This window comes from Perna viridis, chromosome 9 (genome assembly GCF_037379345.1).
Source record: "Perna viridis isolate PV_CMFRI_1.1 ecotype Kerala chromosome 9, ASM3737934v1, whole genome shotgun sequence".
NCBI classification, from domain to species: domain Eukaryota; kingdom Metazoa; phylum Mollusca; class Bivalvia; order Mytilida; family Mytilidae; genus Perna; species Perna viridis.
In genome coordinates, this window is record NC_142453.1 from 10,029,511 (window position 1) to 10,056,946 (window position 27,436).

The 27,436-nt window shown below is 32.9% G+C and overlaps 1 protein-coding gene, 1 long non-coding RNA gene and 1 pseudogene across 3 annotated transcripts; 1 reads left to right on the top strand and 2 right to left on the bottom strand.

Moving 5' to 3' along the window:
• Positions 1 to 4,623: 4,623 nt before the first annotated feature.
• Positions 4,624 to 5,672, bottom strand: LOC148606624 (uncharacterized; annotated as a pseudogene).
• Positions 5,673 to 8,556: 2,884 nt separating this feature from the next.
• Positions 8,557 to 18,510, top strand: LOC148606625 (NADH dehydrogenase [ubiquinone] iron-sulfur protein 8, mitochondrial-like). Of its 2 annotated transcripts, XM_088545403.1 has the most exons (6): positions 8,557 to 8,619; positions 12,210 to 12,287; positions 13,254 to 13,349; positions 15,310 to 15,482; positions 17,308 to 17,436; positions 18,274 to 18,510. In XM_088545403.1, the coding sequence occupies exons 1-6, from the start codon at positions 8,583 to 8,585 to the stop codon at positions 18,403 to 18,405; spliced, it is 645 nt and encodes a 214-aa protein (XP_088401529.1). In that variant the 5' UTR covers positions 8,557 to 8,582; the 3' UTR covers positions 18,406 to 18,510. The 2 variants fall into 2 exon arrangements, with proteins under 2 accessions (XP_088401529.1, XP_088401530.1); XM_088545404.1 differs by lacking the exon at positions 8,557 to 8,619 and having other exon boundaries at positions 13,222 to 13,349.
• Positions 16,653 to 19,927, bottom strand: LOC148606626 (uncharacterized). The gene is made up of 2 exons (XR_015915209.1): positions 19,813 to 19,927; positions 16,653 to 16,857 (listed from the first exon to the last, which is right to left on the bottom strand). It is a non-coding gene; the product is annotated as an uncharacterized LOC148606626 (long non-coding RNA).
• Positions 19,928 to 27,436: the final 7,509 nt, after the last annotated feature.

The following is a 27,436-nucleotide window of genomic DNA, read 5'->3' on the forward strand; positions in this document are numbered from 1 at the left end:
TATCGCATTCGTGCCATTTCGGATGTTGAAAGTAAGCCGAAATCAGTGACAGAGAATATTTGCCAATTAACGACTTTGAAGACTTCAGACTTTGATTATTTGGTTTTAGACGTTATTGATTAATGTTGACATTTCAGCTTCATGTGAGATAAAAAGGTAAGTCTGTAGCATCTTTGTTAATATGGATATTACCTAAGTAATTTCGGGTGCATGTTTGTCGATCAAATATATATATATATATATATATATATATATATATATATATTTATATATATATATATATTTATATATATATATATATATATATATATATATATATATATATATATGCAACGTCCCAGAATGTGACGACTCTATTCGCTACACTGCTCCATCGGATCAAATTGATACAGGGAAGATATGTAAACGTATAGAAAGGTCTGAAAAATTCCCAACGGTGTTGCCATAGATGTCACAGCGGTACAAGTTCGAGTCACATGTTTGCCGACATTCATTGTGAATGCAGACAGATGCTGCTGCTCCTCAATGTTTAACACTGCATGTTGTCTCTGTTTGTGTAATATACGGAGCCTTCACAGAGATAAGAGAATGTAAAAAGTCCAGCGCTGAAGGTTCAATGTCCAGCGCTGATGATTTGTTTAAAGTCCAGCGCTGTAGATTCAAAGTGGACCTTGAATCTACAGCGCTGGACTTTGAATCTACAGCGCTGGAGTTTGAATCTTCAGCGCTGGACTTTTAAATTACAATTTCTTATCTCTTACATGGACACTACATGCTTTCGAGGCTGGCCTGGTAAATAAAGATATTAAGTTTTTACTCTTTATTGTCCTGAACGTACAGTGATACCAGGGCTGGGTCGAGCTCCCTTAAAAACTCAGTATCACGTGCTGTCGGACCTGTCATTATTTACCAATGAAATCTCTAAATTTTATTTAATTTCCAAAGATGCATATTCATAACGCATTAGTATAGGAAACGTTTGGTTATGTAAGATTACGTTTACTCAAACTTATTTTACCTTTTTATGTCTGATACTGTTTTAATTTATTTATCCTTAAACATGGAAACTATTACCTAAAGCAATTAAATACATTTTGTTAATCTCTATAAAGTGTCAGTTGTTTACCTAAATTATTTACAAGACAATTAAGCAAGCACAAAAGAATTCAAACATATTTAGTCTATCGTCACAGATTATGTATTATTTAATGTTACACATATTTCTTTCTTTCGGCTAAATTTACAAATATGTGAAGACATTATCAATCTACTTAAGCTAAAATGCAATTTTATTTATTTTTAATTTTTGCTGAATCATATGGAATTTTACTGCATTACACATAGACGTCCTGAAACAGTGGTATTTCTATGCCGTCTTTTTTCTTTCATTAAGAATGGGAACTTGTCCGAATTTTAGCTATAGCAGCACTTTGAGCTATGTTCTCTGTATTGTCTACATATGATGGCCTTTGTCCCATGCATCTCATATGTATTTTTAAAAAAAAACTAGTTCTACTGAAATTGATTAATTTTTGGGTTTTGACAATGTAAGCTTTGATCTATTATTCTTTGTTCTAAATTTTTTTACTTCAATTTTGAAAGTAATATTTTTTTTATCAAAATATGTATGAAAACCCAAAGCTATTCAGTAGGTCCTTGGTATTTTTTATCCAAGAATTGTTGTTTTTGGTTGCATTATAAATTTGATATACCAATGTTTTCTCAAAGGAATATACATCGTCTAGAAAATTTATTACTGAGGTGTAGATAAGAGTTTTAAGAGGAAGTCGGCCAAGTTCTGCACGGTATGCATCATGAGATGCTTTACAGTTTACCCCAAAATTTCTCTAATGCATTCCATATGTAAACATTTAAATGGGTCTCTATCTTTTAACTGACAAAATACTCCTCAAACTTCACTACATTAAGCAATCAAACAGTTTTTCCAATAATTTGCATGGATTGCTTAAAGTGATAGTTTTCTATATTTTGAAGAAGACTTTTCGAGCCTTTTCCATCAAACTGTTTATCGCTGAAAAGACCCTTTTTGGTAAGTTGATGATCATGTTCAATATAGACTTCCGCGAGATAGGGCTTAGGTAGAGCAAAAAAAATTGAATTTTCCTCGCGAAAATGAATATTGAGCATGCTCTAGCTGCGCATCCTTATCGACTATCCCACAGTTAGCACAAAAAGGGTCTATTAATTAAATTTACCATTATATTTAAGTACTATTCCTGAGTAGAAATATTGTTCTACTGTTTCTATGATGCTATTATTATATTTAAATGTGTTTAAGAATGTTCTTCCATTTAAGTTAAAAACTATAACTTTATATTTATTAGCATTTACTTGAAGTTTCCAGTTTGAACGATAAATAAGTATAGTTCATGTAGACAATTTTGTAACGTTCTTTATTTTCTGATAATAATATAATTTCATCAGCATAATTAAGGATATTTATATAAAGAAACAGTGTTACGCTACCAGTGATAACTGGATTTTTGGAAGACTTATTAGATAAATTATTCTTTAAGTCATCTATTAAGAAATTAAATACAATAGGACTTCTAACAGTACCCTGCTATACACCGCGTTCTGATTTAAACGGCAAAGTGACCTCATTAAAAAACTTAATTTTACAAGTTGAATCAGGATACATAGAATGTATTATTATATATGTTGCCTGGACATTTTTGTTTTAACAGCTTTTAAAACAGACCATCTCGCCAAAATGCTTTCCTAAGATCAATTAAAGCAACAAAAACTTTTTTTTTGTTTTTGTTTATATCTGTCAGTTACTGATTGTAAAGTGCATAAATGGTCAGATGTACGAATTTTTTCAAATCCAATTTGGTTTGGGCTAATCAGATTATTGTTACTAAAGAATAGTAGAATTCGTCCATTTATAACTTGCCAAGATTGGAACGTATTGATATGATACACACTACCAATATCCTTAACGTTTAAAACTGAACGGCATCACAGTTTATTAAGAAAAATGCAGTGCTAGAAAGTTTCAAGTCTTTGATGGTCTTTGAAAGATCACACGATGTATGTGTCTGTTTTCCATGTCCGGTCTTTGTCCCTGGATTACATTTTTTTTTCATTGTTCCCTTGATTACTCTTATAAACGCTGAGGTTTTGAAATGCGCTTATCAAACCCATGACAAACCGTGGCGGTTGGGTCAAAAAGCTAGACCCCAATTTCTTGTTTAGTGCTCGCCTGTCTTGAACCAATAGATACGGGACACGGAAACAATCTTTATTTTATTTTGAACATTATAGGTGTACCATCTGGTGCAAGTATTGCTTCACATTGGTTTTTATTGTGACCCTGTTCATTCGAAAATGTCTTCATATAATAAATTATTAAAAGGGAAATGTAATATTTAGAAGAGTCTGAAATATTCCCAACAGTGTTAGAACTGTCAAATTTGCGAAGATAATTTTTAGTCGTGCCCTCCATGACCCTCGAACGCGTACCGCTGCGATATCTAGGGCAACACCGCCTGCATAAAGTCTAGCGCCCAAAACCACTAAGATATAACTTTCTTGACTCTGTCATTTCTCACTGTAGGATAAATCTAGCTACGGCTGAAACTTAGTTCACGATGTAGTCTAGTACGGGATTGCTGTAGGTGTTGCTAGCTGGAATATAGGATTAAATTAACGATACATGTCACTACAAATCAATATTATACAAACGTCTCAGAATGTTCAATCGGATCAAATTGATAAAGGGAAGATAACACATAAGTATACATGTAGAATGGAATTTGCAAATTTGACAATTCTAACATCATTGGGAATTTTCCCGACCCGGTGTTGCCATAGATGCCACAGCGGTACGAGTTCGAGTCCCGCGGATGGAACGACCAAAAATTTGCATCGCAAATTTGACAGTTCTAACATCGTTAGGAATTTTTCAGACTCCCTGTAATAATTTGATCCGATGGAGCAGTGTAGCGAATAGAGTCGTCACATTCTGAGATGTTTGTATATATATATATATATATATATATATATATATATATATATATATATACTTTTAACGTGTAAATCGTACGTATTTTGCTTATATAATTTATAGAAAAAAATTTGCAGACTGACTATTGATTTAGAACCAACCACTCCTATATATAAGCCTCCGCTGCACGTTGCTTTTAAAGGATTGTAGGGGTCACGGTGGAGGAGTAATATACCAGTCAGTCAAATCAGTTAACTATGAAAAAATATTAAAATAAGTCAAAATGACCCAATAGAATCAGAATAACAGACAGACATCTCAGTTTATTACATTCAATACACTAAATTTGATTTTTCTGGTAGTCATATTTTCCCATCGTTGTAATTGCATGGAAGGCTTTACACAGCTTAGTGAATCCAGATCGATCGGTATTAGATTGGAAATTAAAACCTGCGACTATATATGTACAAAGAAAAAAAATCCTGTTACAAAGAGCAAGAATGATTTAAAAAAATCAGACCACGCATCACTGCGAAAGTTTAATAAATAAAAAATAAAAATGTGATTCTAGAACCCGCCCCAAAATACTTAATTTATTAACAGTTGTATGTACACTGGCATTAGAAAGTCTTGTTGATGATTCACACAGTATTTCACAAATCATACAAAAACGCACATCCATCGTGTTTGTTGCATACAAGCAGCTGTCGTCTAAATTTGCTTACATAAATAGCTTGAGGTTTGGATATTCCTTCGCGGTCGCTTATGATTATCCGTCCTTGTCGGCCATCCGGGGATATCAGCACCACGTTGTTTGAACCTCTGCCGGCAACATAGACAAAGCCATTTGAGTACCGCAATTCCGAACGGTTCACGAAGCAGGACATTCTTGAAAGTCCAGATTTCCGAACCTTTCATGCTCATGCAAACTACAGCGTTTTGTTCGGTTATCGTGCAGTAAATTTTGTCCATGTAAACTGTGAAATACCGTAAACGATCGGCTTGATATCTTACTCTTGACAAAACTTTTCCTTGTTGGTCGAGCAAGAGGAATATTCCATTATTGACCAATCGAACCAATAACTTCCCCTCTTTGTGGTCAATCCCATAGCACTCACTGTCCACTGCTATCCTTTTGACAACCTTTCTTGTCCCGTATTCAATTATGGCAATCATTCTAACCGATCTTAAAGTTATCGCAATTTTCTCGTCATTCAAGTTAACGATATCGAACGGTCCTGTTCCATGAAGGACGGAAAGTATCCTGCTTTCACTGCCATCAATGTTGCAAGACAGTAAGTGTTCGTGTTTCCAATCTAAAAACCAAGAGTTTACCATTTTGTAATACCCCACAGCTTGAAATGTCTAAACCACGTGAGTTTTTAAGCTTGATTTTTTGTGAAAGCTTGAGTTTTATACGCTCAATGTTCGGAATTTTCGGTAGGATAACATGAGAGGATTGGCGTGTTCTATTTTGCGTCAAATTTAAATTCTTTGGTCCAGATTCCTCCACCATATCACCAAAGCTGGGTACCTTGTCGACTAGCTGAGACAGTATTTCAGAGTAAGTGACATGTATATCATATTGTTAGAAATTTTCGTCGTCTTGTAGAGTCAATAACGTTTTCCCTTCATTCTGTACACATCTATCTAATTCTCTCATTCCAATGAAATTTTGCAGATTGCTACCAGCTGATTTCATCAACTTCAACTCGGGTGCCGAAAATTTGCCATTTTCATGTGTAAAATTGCCAAAAAATGCAAATAATGTCCTAGCGTCCCCCTTCCTTTTCGAAGTGTATGGAATCGGCCCTGTCCCTGTCTACACTATACAAACTCCCGTCTCAATTAAGCTTAACTTTCTTAATATATAGACATTCGTTTACTACCAGGGGCGTAGCTAAGCCGAGATGATGTGTACTCAAAACAAATCATCATGGTTACCTCTGAGTTGGCATTTCGGCAGGAGTTCTTGAGCTCCTGAAGGACCCCAGAAGCTCTGAAAAAAGGTAAAATCCCTCATACTTGCCATTTTCTGGCAGTTCAATTGCGGTTAGAAAAAACATATTTCATGAGACCAATTTTGAATTTTGACTGATATATGAGTGTATTAAGGCTCTGACTGAACTAAATGTTGTCTTGTCGTTACGCACAATTCCAATGACTTTGCTTACCTTTATCATGAGTATCCAATGAGCTTTTTCAATTTTTCATCGATCCCTGTTTTCACATGGGTCCCCGTAGCTGCGAAAAATATTAATCCACGGCAACAAACATGACGTGTCTTCAATGAACGCCGGCGAAACAAAAACGTGATTCGAAGGTCCTATTAATGAAGCATACATATTTCGTGTAATGAAAATCTGTATCTCATTGATTACATCTGCATTTGGCAATGATGCATTCGTTACACTCCTCCGTCTCATGAATGAATTTATGGAATGGGGTAAGTATACATTTCATTTTTATTAGATCTATACTTGGTAGGTTAATTATAATGGTGATCTTTTCCGCATATCTCTGTCTACCCCGGACTTGACCTTTTTATTAGCAACTCGGCGGGTGTTTCTAGAAAAGCAGAGGACGCTTACCCTACCGGTGCACCTGGTCCATGCTCCCTGTTTTTAGTGAAGTCCGAGTTGCTCATTTACTTTTGTTACTTTGTATGTATGATTTTAGTTACTTTATGTTCTTTGTTTTGTATGTCTGTTTTCCATGTCTGGTCTTTGTCCCTGGATTACATTCTTTTGATTACCGCTATAACCTTGGTTCCCTTGATTACTCTCTGTCATTACACTGTACGTTTTTACCGTCGCTCAAAAAATTAGACTTAAATATATCGGGATGAGGTGGGGGAAAAAACTTCGTTTTCTTTTTGCCATTTTGAACTTTATGCAATAAAAACTTAAAGAACGTGTTTTAAGCAAGAAACGTACGCTGAGTGAAATCCTAAATTCCTGTTTTAATATTGGATGACATTACATATGAAGGTTTTGTAATATAACAGGAATGGAAGTTATTGGTATAGAAAATATCATTATCAAAGAAATAACAACCCAACCTAGACCTTTAACCTTTAAAATAAAAAGGTACCACCTTAGACTATTATTCAACTTCAAAATATGTTCTTTTTTATTTTTTTGTGGACTTTTCGATGTGTACGGAAGTGCATTTTTGTGTATTGTTTATAAACACAATTCTATGGGTTTATCGACCATCTTTAATATAGATTTATTTGTAAAGGATACGATTTACAAATTATTGTCTAATTTTTTTAACCTTGTACTCATAAATGGAGATATTTGACCCACAATTGCATCCCTGCATAAAACTAAGCAATGTTTTAGTATTGCACTACATCGAATCTTGCCTATATTTAGTACTTGACCTAAATACTTCAAATCCAGTCCACTGGAATGTAGTGACCGATTATTTGTAAAGCTGATAGTTTTGATGGTATTGTCATTCTTTAATATGTTCTGAGATAGCTTTCAGGAACTGTGAGTGTTCTTACGTGGATACCTCATTTATCTATGTGGTTTAGGCCACTATTTGTAGCAATTGAGCCTCACGTACGATATCAACTTGGAAATATAGTTAGTTGAGAGGTATATATATCTAAGAAAAGGATTTATTTTCCTTTCCTCTTTCGTTTAAACCCGACTTGACTTTTTATGAGAAACTCGGCTAATGTTTCTATAAAAGCAGAGGACGCTTACCCTACCAATGCACCTGGTCCATGCTCCCAATTTTTAGTGGAGTCTGAGTTACCCATTTACCTTTGTTTTTTTTGTATGTGTTATTTTAGTTACTGTATGCTATTTGTTGCGTGTGTCTGTTTTCCATGTCTGGTCTTTGTCCCTGGATTACATTCTTTTGATTTCCGCAAGAATCTTGGTTCCCTTGATTACTCCTTCAACGATTGTGTTAATATGTTTAAATGAATTAACAAACAGTTTTGACCTGCTTGAGATTGATAATTATTAAACTTTGACCTGAAAATTTAGAAACTAGTAGTTTGTAGCTGAATTATGCAGTATGTCGGAGAGCATCTAGTATAGGTGTTCGATGTTATAACCGACAACGAATCTGAATATTACACAAAATGGGCACTAATACGATTCCACATGAGTTTTTGTGCGATTTCTTTTTAAGATGAATCGAATGTACTGCGTAATCAGAATGGTGAATTTAAATCAAAAGAGCTCAATATTAACAATTTACAACAATAAGCATATATGATGTGTTTAGATACGTTTTAATTCTTCTCGTTCACTCATTTTAGCTCATCCATATTTTTGCAGTTTATTTGAGGCATCTTTAATCTTCCCCACATCCGTTCTTTTCCACTATATGTATTGTAAGTAAATGCACAATATGTACTTCATATTTTGAGGCGTAAATTGATTCAGTACATTAGTACTTTGATTGAAATATTTATTTTATGGTAATTAAAAAAATCCTGGATGAATTAATTAGATAGAAAAGTAACTATACAAAACCGAATCTTTCCTTTTTGAATTAATTTTCTTTCTAAATTCTTCATTCAACCAACCTAAAATTTTGCTGTTATGAAATCTCGAGTTATCGTCCTTAGTGGAGCTCTTCCACGATGGCTGCCGTAAAAGTTTTCTCTCTTTGCCGAACTGGTAATCTATGTTATCAACCTTGCTACACTCCGAATCGAATTGGTTTAAACACATGAAAAACAATTAAATAACTGTTTCTTTTAAACTTTATGCTCGTTGCCTTAAATCTGCAATGTTGGTTGTAAACGACATTGTGTAACCTTCAGCAGTTTGAATTCGATTTGTTAGCCCCTGAAAATGAAAAATCCTGTGACAAAACTTTTCCAAAGCGTGAAAAATGTGTGACCAATTGATAGCTTTTAATATCGGAAAATTATGCTAAATTCTATTAATGTACATTAAACTTATAGTGTACTTTGTTCCATGTCACTATTTTTGCATTTTTTAAGTCGCCGATATTGTTAGCGATTTCTTGCTCTCGTAGATTCTGTACTTTATATTCGCATATGATTTACAAAATTATATATTTTTACTTCAGGCAATACTGCAGCTCTATGTTGTGTTTACCGCCATAGTGTGTTAATTCTAGCTTCATATGAGATGAAAACATACCTCTTAAATATCATACACTTATTGTCTGTGTGTGTTTTTGCTTTTTATCATACATGTCAATGTACATGATTTTGACCATTTGTCCTGCAAACATGATTTTTCAGGTCAAAGTTGACCCAAAACCTGATTTTGTCAAAATTACCTAAAAAAAAACTCTGAAATCAAACCCTAAATTTGTGTTCTCAGTAGTCTGACAAAAGGTGTTAATTGCTGTCTAAACAGGTAAGGGTATGTTTAATAACAGGTAAACATTCTCCCAGAAGCAATCAGCTGATAGGGTTTGACAATTAGAAAATGAATCCTGATTGGCTCTACCACTATTTGATCATTTATGAACAGCCAATCATTTTCAAAGATTAATTTCTACTCCACATTTGATTTGACAATACTGTCATTTTAACAGGTCCAAAAGTTGTAGAACCAACATATGTAAACAAATTTTAAAATTATCATTGTTTATACAAAATAAGTTACCTCCCCCACAGTCTTCACACTTCCTGAAATTTCAACAGTGCAGTATTTTTCCCAAATAGTTAAAAGAAATACTATTCCTATTAAATAGTGATGATTTTGGAAATTTGGTAGCAACATTCTAGGGGATTTGTTACAGTTCCTCATATATTGTACCTTGTGGTATACATTTAATGAAAAGTATTCATTACCCAAGTTTCCGGCCCCTTTTTTCTTGATACTATTTAGCATCAGTCTGTCACAAAGGCCAATGTAAGGGTTGTTTTGGTCAGAAATCTAATTGGACTGTAATTCATGAAGTTCAGATCTTGAACACTAACTTCACTCCAAATGACATTAATGGAAAAAAGGAGACATGTGCTCAGTGTGTTTAAAAATAGTAGAAATGCATTTGAATGTAAGTAAAAGTTTTCTCAGTTATATGTTTTGAATTTAATAAAACTTCAGAATTTTAATTAGGTTTGGAGGAATCCACCACAAAAAAAGGGGGGGACTGCAGCTTACAAACTTCAATCTATTACAGTTCATGCACATTTTGTTCAGCTGAGAAAGCCCTTTAATGCTGTCGTGATTGTCTCATTCATACATTACTATGTACAGTAAAACCCATGCAGTTAGCAAAATATGCCCCAAAAATGTTGGTTCACACATTGTTCCACATAAAACCCCATGGGGATATTCAAAAGTTGGCAGGTATGTTGTATGAGAATGGGAAGTTTTCATGAAATGATCGGTTAGCATTGAACATTACCCATTTTCTGATTCAGGTACAGGGGGTTTTTACAAGACTACATGTATAATCTACCATCATATAGGTGTACATTAGCATGGGCCTGATATCAATGAATAGTCATTGCCAGTTGTTTAATCTGGTGCCTAATCTGGTTACCTGGTCAATGTCATAAGCGACCCAAAGATCCCTATAATGTATCTCTTTTAAAAAATATATACATGTCTGCGTGTTTTTTTTTTTCCTTGTGTGAGAATGAAAAGTTCACATTAAAAGATGAAATGATCCTTAGCATTCATTGATTTGTTGTGACATGCATCATTAATTTGATCCTCTATCCTACATAATAACATCTAAATGAACTGTCCCGTACTAACATACATCGTGTACTAAGTTACAGCCCTAGAATTGCCAGTTGTTTAATCTGGTTCATCTGGTTCCGGGTGATTGAAAACACTGGGATCATCATGGTTCAAAAGAGTATGCAATCCGATTTTAGAACATATGGCATTCGTCCCATTTCAGATGTTGAAAGTAATCAGTGACAGAGAATATTTGACGATTAGTGACTTCGAAGACTTCAGTCTTTGATATAAAAAAGTTACATGTACATGTAATTAGGTAGAGGTTTCCCTAGACCAGTTTAGCATGGCCCTACACCATGCCTTGATCTTCTAGCACCATGCTGCCTTCATCATTAATTTTATAATGTGCCCCTGTTGGTAAAACCAAACTTTTAATTTTCAGAATTTATTATTTTTTAATTGATTAGCAAAGAAACATAGTCTTGTTGTATTTGTACACACTTATGACATTTAACATCATCTCACTAGAGTCAATGCTGTTTATTGCATGTACATGTATACGAAAATAAACTGTCCCTAGTATGACCATTTGTAATGATTGCGTGCCCTCAAACATATAAATGACCATGCCTTCACAAATTTCTGAGAAAACTGTAGGTAGGAGTGTAACGATACACCTATCTCATGATAGGATATGAATCGTAGTACAAGGGTGATGATATGATATACTTCAATATGATACATAACAGCATATTGTCCTATATACATGTATTTTCTTCAATTTGAAAATATTCAGCAGATTTAAAAATGATGAATTTTGTTGAAGTCAGGTTTCATTTTTAAGAGTCTATAAATTTGATCTTTACTAAGATTAATGGATCTTAACTGACACGAGGCATGGTCTACTTTACTATTTACATATTAATTTCATCAATTGTTAAAGAAAAAGTTGTATTTTTACATATATTTTATTTTATTAATACCTCAATATAATGTATCGTATCGTATCGTATTGTAACATATCATATTGTGATACATCATTACTGTGGTTAATCAGAGATAATTTCAAAGAATATTGCTTATTATCTACAGCTGACAATACACAATGCAAGTATTACATGGTTTCAATAGTCCTCCAACTCTGCTGTGAGATTTCAAAATGAACAATTGGTTTTAACACTGCAGTTGCACATCTCTTTAACTACAGGTTCATGATATATTGCCAACTGTGAAAGCTTTTTGGAAGTTTATCATATAATATGAAAATAAAACATGAATAATTTTTTGTAGTACATTATCATATGATTTTAGGAACGATCACTAATTTTATAACTGCGTGAAAGTAGGTTGATACATGTAGCTGTAACTACAAAAATTTTTTTTGTTAATAACTTACATGTACACTTGTTACTTGGAAACATGTACTTCTATGATATTAATTTATCTGAAGGGTTAAATATAAAATGTAGATAGCAGTGATTTATTACTTATTCCCTGTGTAATGCTTTCCTACCAAAGTGAGAATCTATAGACTTGTGCATGTGTCAAAAACTGAATTTTGAACCTGATTTTAGTTTAATTTTTTGTTTTAGGGCATGGTTTGGCAAGAAACTGTTTGCGACCTACAAGTGTTTTTTTCAGCCAGACTAGAAATATATCTCCAGGATACAGTAAGTGTTTCAATACATGTATTGATTTTCATGTTTATTGTACATGTTGAAATTTGTTTTAGAAAAAAAAATATGGAATAAGTACATTTTGCAATACATGTACAACATGTCTGAATTAAACCCTTGTTCTACATAGGTTCAAAATACATGTATTTGGTGATGTGCATATATTGTGTACATGTAGTACAGCAGGGTAGGGTGTGAGAGTCATAAATTTGAAATCTTTCAAAGAAAAAATTGGTGAATTATATAGTAAAATCTTATAACTTGTTATTAGGTATTGTTTTTTTAGTTTTCATGTTTCAGATCAGTCAAACTACTTCATAACATCAGAAATTTTTTGGCTCTAACATGTACTTCTGGCTTTCTAAGCAATTTTGGAATCTTCCTTTTTTGCCATTTTTGGCTGATTTTCCAAATCATTTTGGGGTGCCAAATTGATTCTTAGTTTATTCAACAATTTTTAAATTTTGCATTTGAAGAACTCTTTAAGGAAATTATAATGTAATAGGTCATGTAAAGATACACTTTTTCCACAATGATACACAGAGTTTGCCAAATAATTTAATTTCAGAAGTAACATGCTTCCTGATTGGATAAAAATTTTGTCCATCAAGTATCCGTATATTAGCCTTTTAGTATTATGAACCAACCCACCTCCGAAATAATTGTTATTCCGTCCTCCCTACCCTACTCCCCACAAAAAAAAAGGTAAAGGATAAAGAAAACAAAAAAAAGAATTCAAAACTTTCAGTAAGCCAGCTGATTTTACTGAACATGTTTGTATTTTTTTATGTCTATTTCAGAGGATGTCAGTATTTAATGATGTCTATATCAGAGGGTGTCAGTATTTAATGATATCTATTACAGAGGGTGTCAGTATTTAATGATGTCTATTTCAGATGGTGTCAGTATTTAATGATGTCTATTTCAGAGGATGTCAGTATTAAATGATGTCTATTTCAGAGGATGTCAGTATTAAATTACCAACAGTTGATGATGACTTCAAAGATATTGCAGACTACAACTTAAGACAGTTCTACTTTGAAGAAATTTTCAAAGGTATGATTTTGTATTGTGGAAAGAATAAAAACAATGAAACACAAAACATCCTTGAATACAATCTGACTGATGAGTATGTTTTTGTTTTGTTTTTTTTTTTACAAAGATTGACATTTAAGTTGTAAGACTGAAATTCATATCTCCATGTAAGTGCATTTTGAATTATATATTTTAGTTTCATTACAAAGATTGACATCTTAGTTGTAAGACTGAAATCCATATCTCAATTTAAGTGCATTTTGAATTATATATTTTAGTTTCATTACAAAGATTGACATCTTAGTTGTAAGACTGTAATCCATATCCATTCAATTGCATTTTGAAATATATACATGACTGATATTACATGGATTGTCAATCATGCCATTATACAAGAGTTGTTTTTTTTTCTACCCGCCATACAGAGTGTGAGGTATTTGTGATACCCTCCAAAATGTTGTGTGTCTATCAACCAGTCCATCTGTCTGTCCATCCCTCAACAGTTTTCAGATGATAACTTAAGAAGATGTTGAAGGATCTTTTTTGAACTTAGTATGATATTGAGTATCATGCAATACAGATAAAGTTTTATTGGATTATAGTTATGGCCATTTTAAGCTGTTTTTATCCCCCCCAACATGTTTTGTAACATGGTGGGGAAGTCACAATTCTACAAGTTATTTCGGTGAAAATTAATTGTCAACAAAAATAAAAATTATCGAAAGGTGGCAAAATCATGTCAAAAGTATTGAATTGTTCTGTCAAACATTTCTACAAGGTTACAAAATATATGGGTTACTTAACATGGCTTCTTATTCTGAGTTCTCAGTCATTAGAGAAATTTACACATTAGAAACATCATACTTCCAACTGTAAATATCAAAAGGAAATATGAAGTTGTTTTTTAAAAAAAAAAACAAAATTATTTTATTCTTATAAAAAAACCCAGATAAAATTGATGTTTTCTAAGAGAATATTCCTGTGTCAGTTGTTTGAGAGGTTCAGGACAGTGTCTGTATATAGCAAAACATGTTTGTGCATTGGCAAAACAGTCTAAATGACTGGTGGTTGTTCAATAGGGAGGTCCCATAAGTGTAAGGTTTTATAAAAATCAGGCAAAATGGGAAAAATCAGAAGCATGCATATCAAAAACACACCTATCTGATTTTGTAATTTCATTCAAGGATGTTTTCAATATTTGAAAAGAATATATGATCTCTGCATTACTGCTCAGAATATTTTAAATGTTGGAAAAATGAGGTTTTTGGCAGAGTTATCTGCCCTTGAAATACTCATTTTCAGTGAAATCCAAAATGATCTGGACAATATTGGCTTTTTTACTTGATTTTGTTAGTGCAAATAGTCAAGTAAAACTTCCAAAATGGTTTGTTTTTTTATACACAGTTTCACTCACTGCCTGATTCTTACAGAGACTGACACTTAATATATGTTCCTCTGTTATCATTTTAATAGGAAAGCTAGGAAAGACATAGGAAACAAAGACCAGTGACTGTACAACAGGACTAGATCCGAAACATCAGACTTTACTCATTTTAGTCATTGGCCTCATGGTGACCAATTAAGTAGCTCTCAATATAAGAATCATTTAAAATATGATTCATGGTTGGAAAGCCTACATATTTTTATTTCTTATATTTTGTTTAAAATATTATTGTAAACAGAAATTAGCATGTGGCCTTTCATATTGCCCTTATTCTGAGGAGATAATAATTATGTAGAATGTACTGTATAATTCAAAATTAAGGGAGATTACTCGGTAAATGACACTAAAATGCTATAGAACATTGGATTTTCATTGTAGATTGTCTCCTAAGAGCACACAGATTGGGATGAGTGATTGTATATTTCATCATATAGACCCACAAAACAACTTCATTACAAAAAGTAGTACAAAATGTACTAAACTACTTGTATATATTTAGATTGAAATGAAATGCACCTGTTCTATTTTCTGTTGTAGGTTTGGGTTTGACACTTAGTAATGTTTTCAGAGAACCAGCCACAATAAACTATCCATTTGAGAAAGGACCATTGAGTCCAAGATTTAGAGGTGAACATGCCTTACGACGATATCCATCTGGAGAGGAACGATGCATTGCCTGCAAGTTGTGTGAAGCCATTTGCCCTGCACAGGTGATTCTTTTATATTGAAAGTACTGGTAAAACAAATTATTAATTTGCCCAGTAGCATCTTACTAGAGACCAAGATTCATTTTATTATAAGTAGGTTAAGATCTTGACATACTGTTTGGAAAAGTATTTCTCTTTCCTGAAAGGTGCAGGGAGTTTTATAGATGTTATCGTTAGTAAAACACTTCTTATTTTTCTATATTTTGACTAACATATTATGGTATATAGGTTTTAGTCCTTGTCATAAAATTACTTAAAAACACTTAGAGGGATTTTATTATTTTTTTGTTCATTTCTTTCTTTGAAGAAGGAGCCTCTATTTTGATTTTCATTTCAATCCAAATTTTAGTTGTGAAGTAATAGTAGTAGAGACCGGCTACTGTAAAAATGTAAGATCAAAAAGTGGAAATGGACAGTTCAGAATCACAATAGGCCCCATTCCCCCTTTGATTCATTTTGATGGTGTAGACGGTCCATTTTCTCTATTAAGCCTGTTCACTGAAAAGATAGTGAAAGCCCTGATAGTAGCCTTCAAGCACTGGCTATTGGGAAGGGCCTGTAATAGCACAACTGTTTATTATACCCCCTGCTTTGTGGGAGGTATATAGTGATTATGCTGTCTGTCCACAACTTTTTCATAACAGTTTTCTTTGCAACTAGTACTTATCATAGACACTTGATATTATGACAGAACTGTATTTATGCATGCCATACTGTGGGAAATTCCAAACCTTTCATTACCAAATCTCAAACTTACAGTTTTTGAGCACTGTCTACCATTTGATGTCTAGTATATATATGTGTATTTTATCAAAAGCTGTTCTTTGGTATTGTTTCCATTTGCTATGAACTATGTAGTATGATTTTTCAAAGTGGAAAAAGTCAGTGATTAATTTGGTGTTGTACCTGTTCAGTGTCTGTGTAAACTTGCCCATGTTGTAACATCTTTGACAGAATATTTTCTAACTCTCCAGTATTTTGTTTCCTGAGAAATGAGAAAGGTTGCTATTTAGTTTTCTTTTGTTAGCAATAATTATTTTTGAGTTATGGACCTTTGAATAGTGAAAATGTCACTATGCAGGAAAACTTTTTTGTTTTCAGATTGACAGTCTCATGTATGCAGATATGATTTTTCTCTGCTTTTTAGTATAATTCTGCTTGTTCAAATCAGGATTTTAATGTTGTGGTTCTTTTTTTACTGTGTATCTACTTCCGATTTTGCCAGTTTCCACTTTGACCTCCTAAAACCATGTCTGTTTATGTGATACTCTTTAGACAGTCCATGTGTTGTCGAATAACTTTAATTGTTTCAGAATCTTTATCTTGATACCAAGAAACCTGCTTGTACTTTTTTCCACTTTAAAATTTTGGTCTCCCACTGCAACATAGAAAGGAATATAATAATAGACTTGTCTGTGCATCCTTCCATCACATTTGACTTTCGTGGTTATAACTTCTAGAAAACCACTCTGTGTGTAGTTTTTATTTTTTTGTGTTGTTCAACTTTGTTGAGTATTGTCCTTTGGTAATCCCAGGTTTGTTTTATCCATTATTCCATTTAATTTGTATGGTGCTCAGAAAAACACAGCAACCCTTTGTTGGAATTATTTGAAATTTGATATGAATCGGAGATGTTAGCTTTTTGGCTCAGTTACATATCAACTTCCTGTTTACAAGAACAATTATTTTCTTGTTGCCTTGTAGATTTTTGTAAATTTTCTTGTATACTGGTACTTTGTTTTGACTAATACAATTTTTTTGTTTATGCTTTTTATTTTGTTGTTCTTCCAAGAATGATTTTTATAAATACATATTCTTCTTTTCTCAGGCTATTACAATAGAAGCAGAGCCAAGAGCTGATGGAAGTAGAAGGACGACGCGGTATGATATTGACATGACTAAGTGTATATATTGTGGATTCTGTCAAGAAGCATGTCCTGTGGATGCTATTGTTGAGGTAAGATGACAACAATTTGACCAAAATTAAATTATACTCTTGGTCTATGAGTAGGCGGTATATTAGAGTCACCTAGTCTGTCTGTGACTGTCATAATGTCTGTCTGAATTGTTTTTTCACAATTATCTTGACTTCCAATAGACTGATTGGTTTCAAATTTAGTGTGTGGCTTTATATAGAAGGGGCATACGTTCTGAGGGATTTGGGGTGTTGTACAATATCAACCTCCTGTACTAATGGAGGTACACCTAGCACAGCAGTGTGCAGCTTATTTTTGTTTTTGTTTTGCCCTCCATGTGCAGACCGTTTTCCTCAAATTCAAATTGAGTTCATATTTTTATATCCAGATTTTTCGATTGCATGTCTTTTTACCTCTGATTTTGCCAATTTCCACTTTTTTGTTGGCTGTATTTAAATATATCTGAAAAGAAGGAAGTAGGGTTCAAGGTCAAAATTTGATAATTTTGTCAAAATTTTGCTAAAAATTAACAATTTTTTTTTACAGAAGGGGGAGGGGTTGCAACCCCTGGAACTAATCCCATTGCATGTGTTTTATTTAAGACCAAAGTTGAGGTTGCAATAATTTCGGTGTAAAAAAATTGGTATATTTTAAACCATTTAAGTTCTAGGGGAAGCCAGAATAAGAACATCCTTTCCATGCCTTTTCAAGACCAGACTCACCTGATTGAAACCATTTTTTACAAATATTGTTTTTTTTTGTCTTAAAAGTATACAAAATTTTGTTTTGAATTTTTAATGCAATACTTAATTGGTAATTTCATGATAACTTTAGGTAAAGGGTAGGAAGGAGTAATATTTAAGTCTTATTTTTTTCAGGGCCCTAATTTTGAATACTCCACAGAAACAAGAGAAGAGTTGTTGTACAATAAAGAGAAATTGTTAGAGAATGGTGATAAGTGGGAAGCAGAAATTGCTGCAAATCTCCAAGCCGATCATTTGTACAGATAAAATATGCCAGGCTATTTACAATTCTCGGACATAAATTATTTTATTACATTAGGAATGTGATAAAAGTTTGATCTTTAATACATGAAGTAAATGAGTTGTTTGTTATTTCCTGTGTTTTATTTTTGTTTTTATAAGTGCTACTTTATGGTGTACCATTGTTGGTGTGTCTGTCTGTCTGTCTTTCACACTTAGCCAAATAATTCTGAAACTTGCATGAAACTTTGTGAAAATATTAAAATAGGAGATGTGGTATAATTGCCAATGAGAGAGTAATCCACCAAATGACAAGCAACGAACAATTAAACTTATACAGTGTCTTCAATGATTGGCAAAACCCATACCATAAAGCAAGCTGTAAAAGCCGCCTAAATAAACGATGTGAAACTATTCATAATGGAAAAATTCAACGTAGAAAAAATGTATAACGAAAAACAATAAACATAAAAAACAATGACAACCACTGGACAAAAACAATACAGGTTCCTGTGTGGGACAGGCACATAAAGTACTTTTCTCTTTTCAATTATTGATTTGTAATATGACAATGTACAATAAAACCTTAAGGTCAAGATTAAGATGTTCAAATGAAATTTTGACAGTCCTGAGTGCTGTGTTCTTTTTATTATATCCCCATTTACAAAGTTTTGGGGGTATGTAGTGATAAATAAATCTTTATTAAATGTTCCATTTGTGCACCTCCTGTTTTAGATATTGATCCGAATCAATTTGGGGGTTTCACATAGCAAAACATGGACTTTGTTATTAATGAATATGGGGACACAGGGGAGGGGGGTCCTATATCTTATCTGTTACTCTTTGTACACCACTGGATGGAAATGAACTCTTAAAAAGGAGGTGACCAAATGGGAACATATAATAAAGATTCTGTGACAGTTTCATTTTGTTCCATTCTGTGGTATAGGAGGAGTAATGGAGAGATGGGATCCTCGTTTGCCCATATTGACAAATGACCAAGTCTTTGTTTTGCTATGTGAAACACCCAAATCGATTCGGATAAAATAAAAAATAAAAATGCACAATGGGAACATGTAATAAAGGTACTGTGAAAGTTTTATTCGATTCCAATCAGTGGTGTGGGAGTAGTAAGGGAGAAGAGGTTAATCTCTGTGTTGCAGAAGGATCGACGTACGGATGTGCACCCCTATCACTATATACTGTCGCTTTGCAACTGGGAGTATAATTATCGACATCACCTTTTTCATCGACGCTAAAATAAGGAAGTGCTAAGAGTAATTACTGTTTTTTATCAACCGAATAATGTATTATGTTCACTTATCATCCATTTGTCTTCACCAGATAAAGTAAAGACTGGTCAAATGTGTTCACAAAATCAAAACTACACAGTGTCAGTTTCTATAGAAACTGAGAAGAAGAACATATACATACATAAACAAAAAATCATCATCAGCTGTATGTTAGGCAGGTTAAAAAAAAGTCGAAAACTATGCGTCTTTCTGAAAAAAAATCACTCGCCTGTCTCGTAAGTGATAAATAAACTTTGTATTATCTAATTGTGACGTCGACCACGAAACTTGTGATGATACCGACAAAGGCTTCATGTGAATGTTTTTTTTTTACATTATCCGCGCTTTTCTACGTAAGTCAGTGTATAAATCACATTCACGATATGATTTCAATATGATTGTAGCATTTAGATCTTAATTTTATAAAGTTCATTCAATGTGGTCAACAATGATTAATGTAAGTATCTGTTCTTTTCATTATTACGTCGGTATATAATGACTCGTGCTATCAGAATAAACGGTAACATAAATTAGTCGAAGGTGATTTTCAATCACGGTACATATGCTTGTTTAATACACAAACAAATTCTGAATGTATCTGTTGAATTTATATGTTCAATAATCTTTACAAATTTCAACACGTTGTGATTTATGTATCATACAAACATATCCAACAATTGTAAATTATAGAACAAAACCGTCCAAAACGCCTAGGATACGAAGTATCTTACAAGGATAAAAAATTGCAAAAATATTTTAGAAGTGCACAATAATGCCAAAATGCATTCGTTTCTTTTAATATAGATCTTCAATGTTTGAAATGTGTTAAATGGTCATTTGTTAAGCCGATCAAAAATGAAAACTAGTCAGATTGAAAGGTGTTTACCAGATTAGTTGAACAGGCGCGTAGCTGCCGCTAGGCAAAAAAGCTTTAGCCTGCACTTAATTTTGCCATTTTTTTTAGATAAAATACATCCAGGAGAGGCATAAATGATGCTCTAAAACGCTATCTCCGCGGAGCTTCCAGACCCCCTGCCGTAATTTTGCCTACACTTCAATTTGGCCTCAGCTACGCGCCTGTTTAAAACAAGATGAAATAACAATCGTTATTACATCTTAAAATTGAAACAGTTATCAGTATTTCAATGTAAAATAATAAAGTGTAGAAACACATATTAAATTTGTTGTTCATTAATGCTAACATTATATACAATTGTTAAAAGTTATTGTCGAATGTTTATTAGATTTGGTACATGACTCTTATTGCAGATTGTTTGTTTGTTGGGGTTTAACGTCCGAGCAGCAATATTTCAGCTATATTCAGACGCTGAACATGAAATGGATGATAAAATGAACATGAAATGATGAAATAAAAAAGTGATGGGACACAAGGACAATGGGGTCGACAAAATTTGATTGCCACTGGAAATAGGGAGAGGTGGGTAGGGTCGGGAAATTTAGCCTCCTGTGGCGGAGCCCTATGGTTCCTACTCCGGGAGAATACCACAGTAGGGTTCATTAACGTGCCAGGAACGTGGCATCTTTCCCAACGCGGTGCACCACTATGGTTTGCGGTCAGGTTTTCCGTATTATAGCCTGACAACCCCAGCATGTAACAGGCCAGGGGTACCCCATTCCACCACCTGGGGCACACATCCCAGTTGCTCTATGGGCAGAGCGTCCTAGCCCCCGGCTAGGTTTCTGAGCACTATTTAGTCGCCTTATAAGACAAGCTTAGCGCTGCGGCAGGCTTATTCTTTTAACACCCGGACCTGCACGGGGACTTATTACAGTTAGTAGTTTTCTAAAAATAATAAATTGAACTGTATTTGGTCTCAATAACGCTACAGATTGCTTTTGCGTAAAAGCCATAGTTAAATTTTCGAAGAAAGAATTGTTTCTATAGTTATGTATTTGGTCTAAATAACGCTACAGTTTGCTTTTGCGTAAAAGCTATAGTCAAATTTTTGTTTCTATAGTTATGTAATATGTAAGTATAATTTATCATATGGACGTGTCGCGGTTCAATATATCCAGGATGGACCCAAATATTCAAGTAACGGGGTGTAAAATTATCAATAGGTCGCGCATGCTCTTTTTGGGGGGGGGGGAGTTGTGAAAAAATAAGATTTTGAAAACTATTCTCAATGAATCTGCGTCTGCACAACTCCGAAGCTATTTGTTGTACTCCAAACATCACAACATGTTTCTTATTTTAACATCAGATGAACTATTATAACATAACCAAAATGTCCCTCTTAAATGTAGACTAATGATAACTTAACTTTTTAACTACAAGAGGATTGGTCGAAAATACAAACCAAAATTTCATGTACTACCTTCAGTGTTTGAAATGTCTGAAATGGCGGAACTTATATCATTTAAGGTCTTGGTTAAGCCGATGGATATCAGTCCGTAACTTGTTAACGATTTCCGTCTTTGTGATTAAATCCTATTCATAATAAGAAAATTTAAATCCTTAAATTGTCTGTAATATAAAATTTTAGTGTAAAACAATTCGTTACTGAAGTTAATTTAGTTTTATCATGTGGAAGAATTAGTAAAAACAACAGTAATCTAGATTGTTATTGTCTATACAGTACACAATAATATTTCTTTACCTATGGGTCACACGTACGCCGGAACGGACATTAAAGTAAAAATGTGCTTTAAAATTATGTAGATAAAAATATAAAGTTTGTATATAAAATAACAGTGTAATTTAAAAGACCTATAACGGATTCTTGATTTTCCAAAGGAACTTGAAATCTTATCAATAAATGTTGTATGAAGCCTTATAATACGATTAAGCTATCAGTATAGGTTTCTCTACGAAATACCAGAAAAAGCCTGACAGGCTCTGATATCAAGGATGTAAAAGCAGTAATCACAATGTGTGGGGACTACAAATAATAAGTCAGTAAAGGCGCTGTCAATCAATGGATCCAAAACAATGTACATGACCAACCTGAGAACAGATCGAGCTGATACGGTCACTTAGTATAAGCATTGAAAGAAAGATAACTCTAATATTCATCTTACCATTTGCTTTACCAATATTGATAATAACAAGCTTGAATCAGTTAGAAAAAAAGGAAATTATATGCATGTGTATCTTTGCACATACTGCAGAAACTAAATGGTGGTAATGAGTCACATCAGTGATGTCTTTGGTCATATGCTAGTTAAAAAACGAAGACTTTTTAAATTTATCGTTCCAGCTTAAACTCGCACAGAGAGTAGAGGGAGATTTATTACCTTTTTCACTATATAATTCGTAGAAGTCTTGTATCTAATAGAACTTCTGTTTGATCTGTGTAATGTTTGTTTTCCCAGGCATGTTGTATATTTTGAAATATTTTCTTGGTTATAGTGTGAAAAAAAATTGGAGAGAATTGTTCATTTTGTTTTCATAGAAGAAAGCAACTTACTTTAAGCTGGAATAACCACTTAACCCAATATCCACCGGTCCTTTCACTGTAGAAAGACCTTTTTTAATCTCCAGTATGTGTTTTAAGGATTTTAAATTAAAAACGGCTTGTGCTTGTGTGTTTTCACAAACTTAAATGAAACTGTTATTTAATCCAAGAACAGGATCTTCTATATGTTTAATTAGTAATATAAAAAGTCAAAGTTTTCTCTTACATACAACATGGTTGGCAGAGTAGCATTGACTCTTTAATATTAAACTACATTAGCTAGCATGATTTCACAGAAAGATATCAATTGTTGAACCCTCTTGTATACACGTAACAGCGAAAAATCAAACGACATCACAAAATTCAAACGTGACTAAAATATTTCAGATGTGTAAATATCACGATGATTTCACTATTGATTGCAATATAATTGGATACGATGATGGACGACAAGCATATATCGCCCATTGAAATAGAAATGGACCAAAGCTGTATTTATTAAAACTAAGAATGGCTCATTTTGAAGTATGAAAATGAAATATATTTAAAACTAAAAAAGATTGAAAAAAAATCTTTTTACATCCACAGTACATCATCTAAATCAATTATCATTATTATTATTATTATACATCATTTGTATAGCGCTTTATATATATTATAGACAATTACTCTAAGCACTTGATACAAATACGAATTAAATATAAAAGAAAAAAACTCGTGTAAATGATAAAAAATAGAATCTACATATACATAGCAATGACAAAACAATTTAAAATGGCAAAACTTAAAAAAGGAACCATGAAATTGCCTTAAAACTCGTGTATTATACACAATTAAAAAAATAATAATTTTAAAGCAATTAAGAAAATACAAATTAATTTTGAAAGGGAACAATCAGTAAAAACGAAAAATGAAAGCGAAGATAAATGAAATCGTAAAAATGGTAAACAAATTGAGTTATCTTTGATAATCGGGTGCTAATTCGTCTATTACTTTAACACTTCTCTTTTCATCTTCGGTGTCATCTAATGTAAACGACACGTTGTCAAAAGACCTATAGACAAATGATGATGCTATATTTTTTAGAATAAAAATCAGATATAACTGCAAAAAAAAAAGGTATCGGTCTCTGTAGAAATCAGGCAATGGGTGAAAAAACCCACCACTTTAAACAGTGTAATTTGACTATTTGCAACATTAGAATGATACAAAAAAGACTTCTATATAAGTTTGGTAAAATGCGTTATAATTTCACGGAAATGCGCAGGCTGAAAAAGAAGGACAGTTAACCTCAATTGTCCTGCATTCTATTGAAAATTTGGACAAATACAGTGATGCAGAGATCAAAATGTGAAGTTTACAAATACAGAAATCATTCCTAACTGAACAATATTGTCAGATCAGTGGGTTATGGCATCCTTGTTTCTGATTTTCCCATTTTTCCCGTGTTGTATTTTACTTACAAAATATTTGAGTTTTATTCAATTTATTTCTATAAAAACTTCCGTTCAAAATGAATATTACACCGAAACGGAAATATCAGAAACTTGTAAAAAGGCTATCTGTCCATTAAGTGCATATATTCTTCTTCCCTTTGTTGGCCATTTCATACTGTATTAAGAATAGAAACACCATAGAGCGTTATTTGCATTTATTACACAGAAAACAGTGACTTATTGTAATTTTCGATAATTCACAAAGTGAAATTGATTCAGTAATGTTACTATATGCCTTTCTATATTATTAAGGTGAAAACTTTGCTGCAACTAAAAAAAAATAATAAATCTGAAGGAGTAATCAACGGAATGATTCTAGCGGAACTCAAAGGAATGTAATCCAGTGACAAATACTAGACATGGCAAACAGACACACACAAAAACATAAAATAAGTAAAATAAACGTACAAAGCAACAACAGTAAACAGTGAACAACTTGGACCCTACTAAAATATTGAAGTATCGATCAACTGCACCGGATGCATAGGCGTCCTCTGCTTTTCTAGATGAAGTTGAAATCAATATCATAAGATAAATTGTATGTTTTTTTTAAACAAGGATTTGCCACCACCAATTTAAAGCATGCGCAAGACAATGTTATCACTGTGAATTTGGATTGAAAAAGTATCAGTTTACGGCGGAGTTGAGTTTATTTGTTGAGTATTTAAATTAAGAAATAATTTTATCAAAACAATTTTCCTCCGAATGTTGAAATACTAATAATACATGGTCTATCACAACTCAATGTTAATTTGAGTAGCATTTTAAAAATACCTCTCATTAATTTACAATACTTTATGCGAAGGCTTTGGTACTTCTCAGCCTATTTTATTCTATAACGCAGGTTATTAAAGGAAATCGATGAATATAACATTTAGAAAAAAAAACAAAACAAAAAACAAAAACAAAAACAAAAAACAAAAACAAAAACAAACAAAAACAAAAAAAACCCAAACCCCCCCAAAAAACAAACAAAAAACAAAAAACAAAACAAAACAAAACAAATACCTTGATGTTTTCTAGAGGAATAATGCGATTGCAACAACAATGAAAAGAAATACAAACTCCGAAATCAATTCCGATAATAGACCCTGCAAATTGCAATTTTCTTAAAAGAAGAAAGACCTTTAAAACATATACCAAATGGTTTATTGTCTTGAAATATTTGGCTGTTAAATGAAAAAAAAAATTGAGTTATAGATTAACATTTCCCCTGTAAATTTTACTCTAGAAATAAATCTGTTTAGTGTATATAAATACATGTATACACAACTCTTGTTAAACTTGTGTAGTTGCAATCCAAATTCATGCAATGCATTAAAATATTTACAACTAGCTGAATACTTAAACCCCCAAAATGTTGACTACGTGCAGTTATTTAGTTCCGCGAGGAAGATACTGACGCTCATTGACAAAAGAATTGGCTTCATGTAAAGATATATATTCACAGAGTTTAACAAATGTTTGTTTCATCAGTCATCTCACAATTTTCCTAGAAATTGAAATTAATGACATAGGTCATAATTTTGTCTTTCAAATCGTTAACATATTTCTCTTATAAATAAATGCAATATACCAACTTCAGCCATTAATGATATATTCCGAGGTTGCTACGTTACTTTCGTGAAGGTAATTTTGTAAATTGTAAAACGAGAGCATGGTCAATATAGCTTCTAACATACCGATACGTTCAGCTTTTGTTAATAGCATGCCTACGGTCGTCATTACAATATGATTGACCAAATCAATGTTAATCTAAAAAAATGAGACAAGATGTCACCAGTAATATATTTCACAAGTTTAGACATCTTTCTGGAACGTCAACCACTGAATCTTGACCAATAGTGGATTTAATTGTAATATGATGTATACCGCTAGTGGTACAATACAAAATTGTCATTGATGTTTTGATGAACAGTTTGAAATAACTTAAGTTCTATTTTGTGTCATTTCTCAGTTTTAGCTTCTGATTTTATCTGTAACTGTATTTTTCTGCGTTGACTATATTGTAGATGTGGATCGTCTCATCCTTTGGTATGTCTTTGAATTATACTGATACTTTAATATTTTGGAAGTTTTTTTATAAACCATGTAATTGCACCACATAAATCAAAGACACAAAATACAAGATGAACGAGATGTCACTTCTAGGCGGGTAGAGGTAAACTGTCCTTCATTATTTGTGTTGTATACTGTACGTATGAGATATATTGTCAATAATAGTGTCTGTTATACATATTACAGCAGGCTCCACAAAGACCAAAAACAAATTTGTGGTTAATTGGGTTACTGCTGATACCGATTATTTGTTTAGCAGTCTCTGGAAGCGGAAGCAGCTCAGCCGCATCTACTGCAGGTTCGTCTATAATTTTACATATATTGTTTTTTTTATATATATAAATGTGAATTTATTTTTTTCCCTCAAACGCTTCCATAAATCCCAACTGGAAAAGATACGAGTCCTTCATTTATGTTTTAGGTGCCCCTTTTCAATATTAAGGGAGACATGATACAAAAATTGGTTTTTTTAAAAATTTTTGGTTTATTTGATTTATTACACCAAATATATATCATAAAAACACCCCTTGTAGTCACGTCGTTTTATTGAAGATTAATTGAGTCAAAGTCGACGATGACCCAAGCCATACGAATTTTAATTAGACATGTGGTCACCTGACCGTCTTATGCCATTGGTTCTCAATTCATAGATCGAGTGGTAGAAATGCGTGTGGCTTCTGCACTTTTTACGTGATTTTTGCAAATGAGAGTGAAAGTATTGAAAGTTTTGGTTCGCCAGTTGTATCAATTTAAACAATTCCAGAAGAAAATGATAAACAATAACAGAAATATT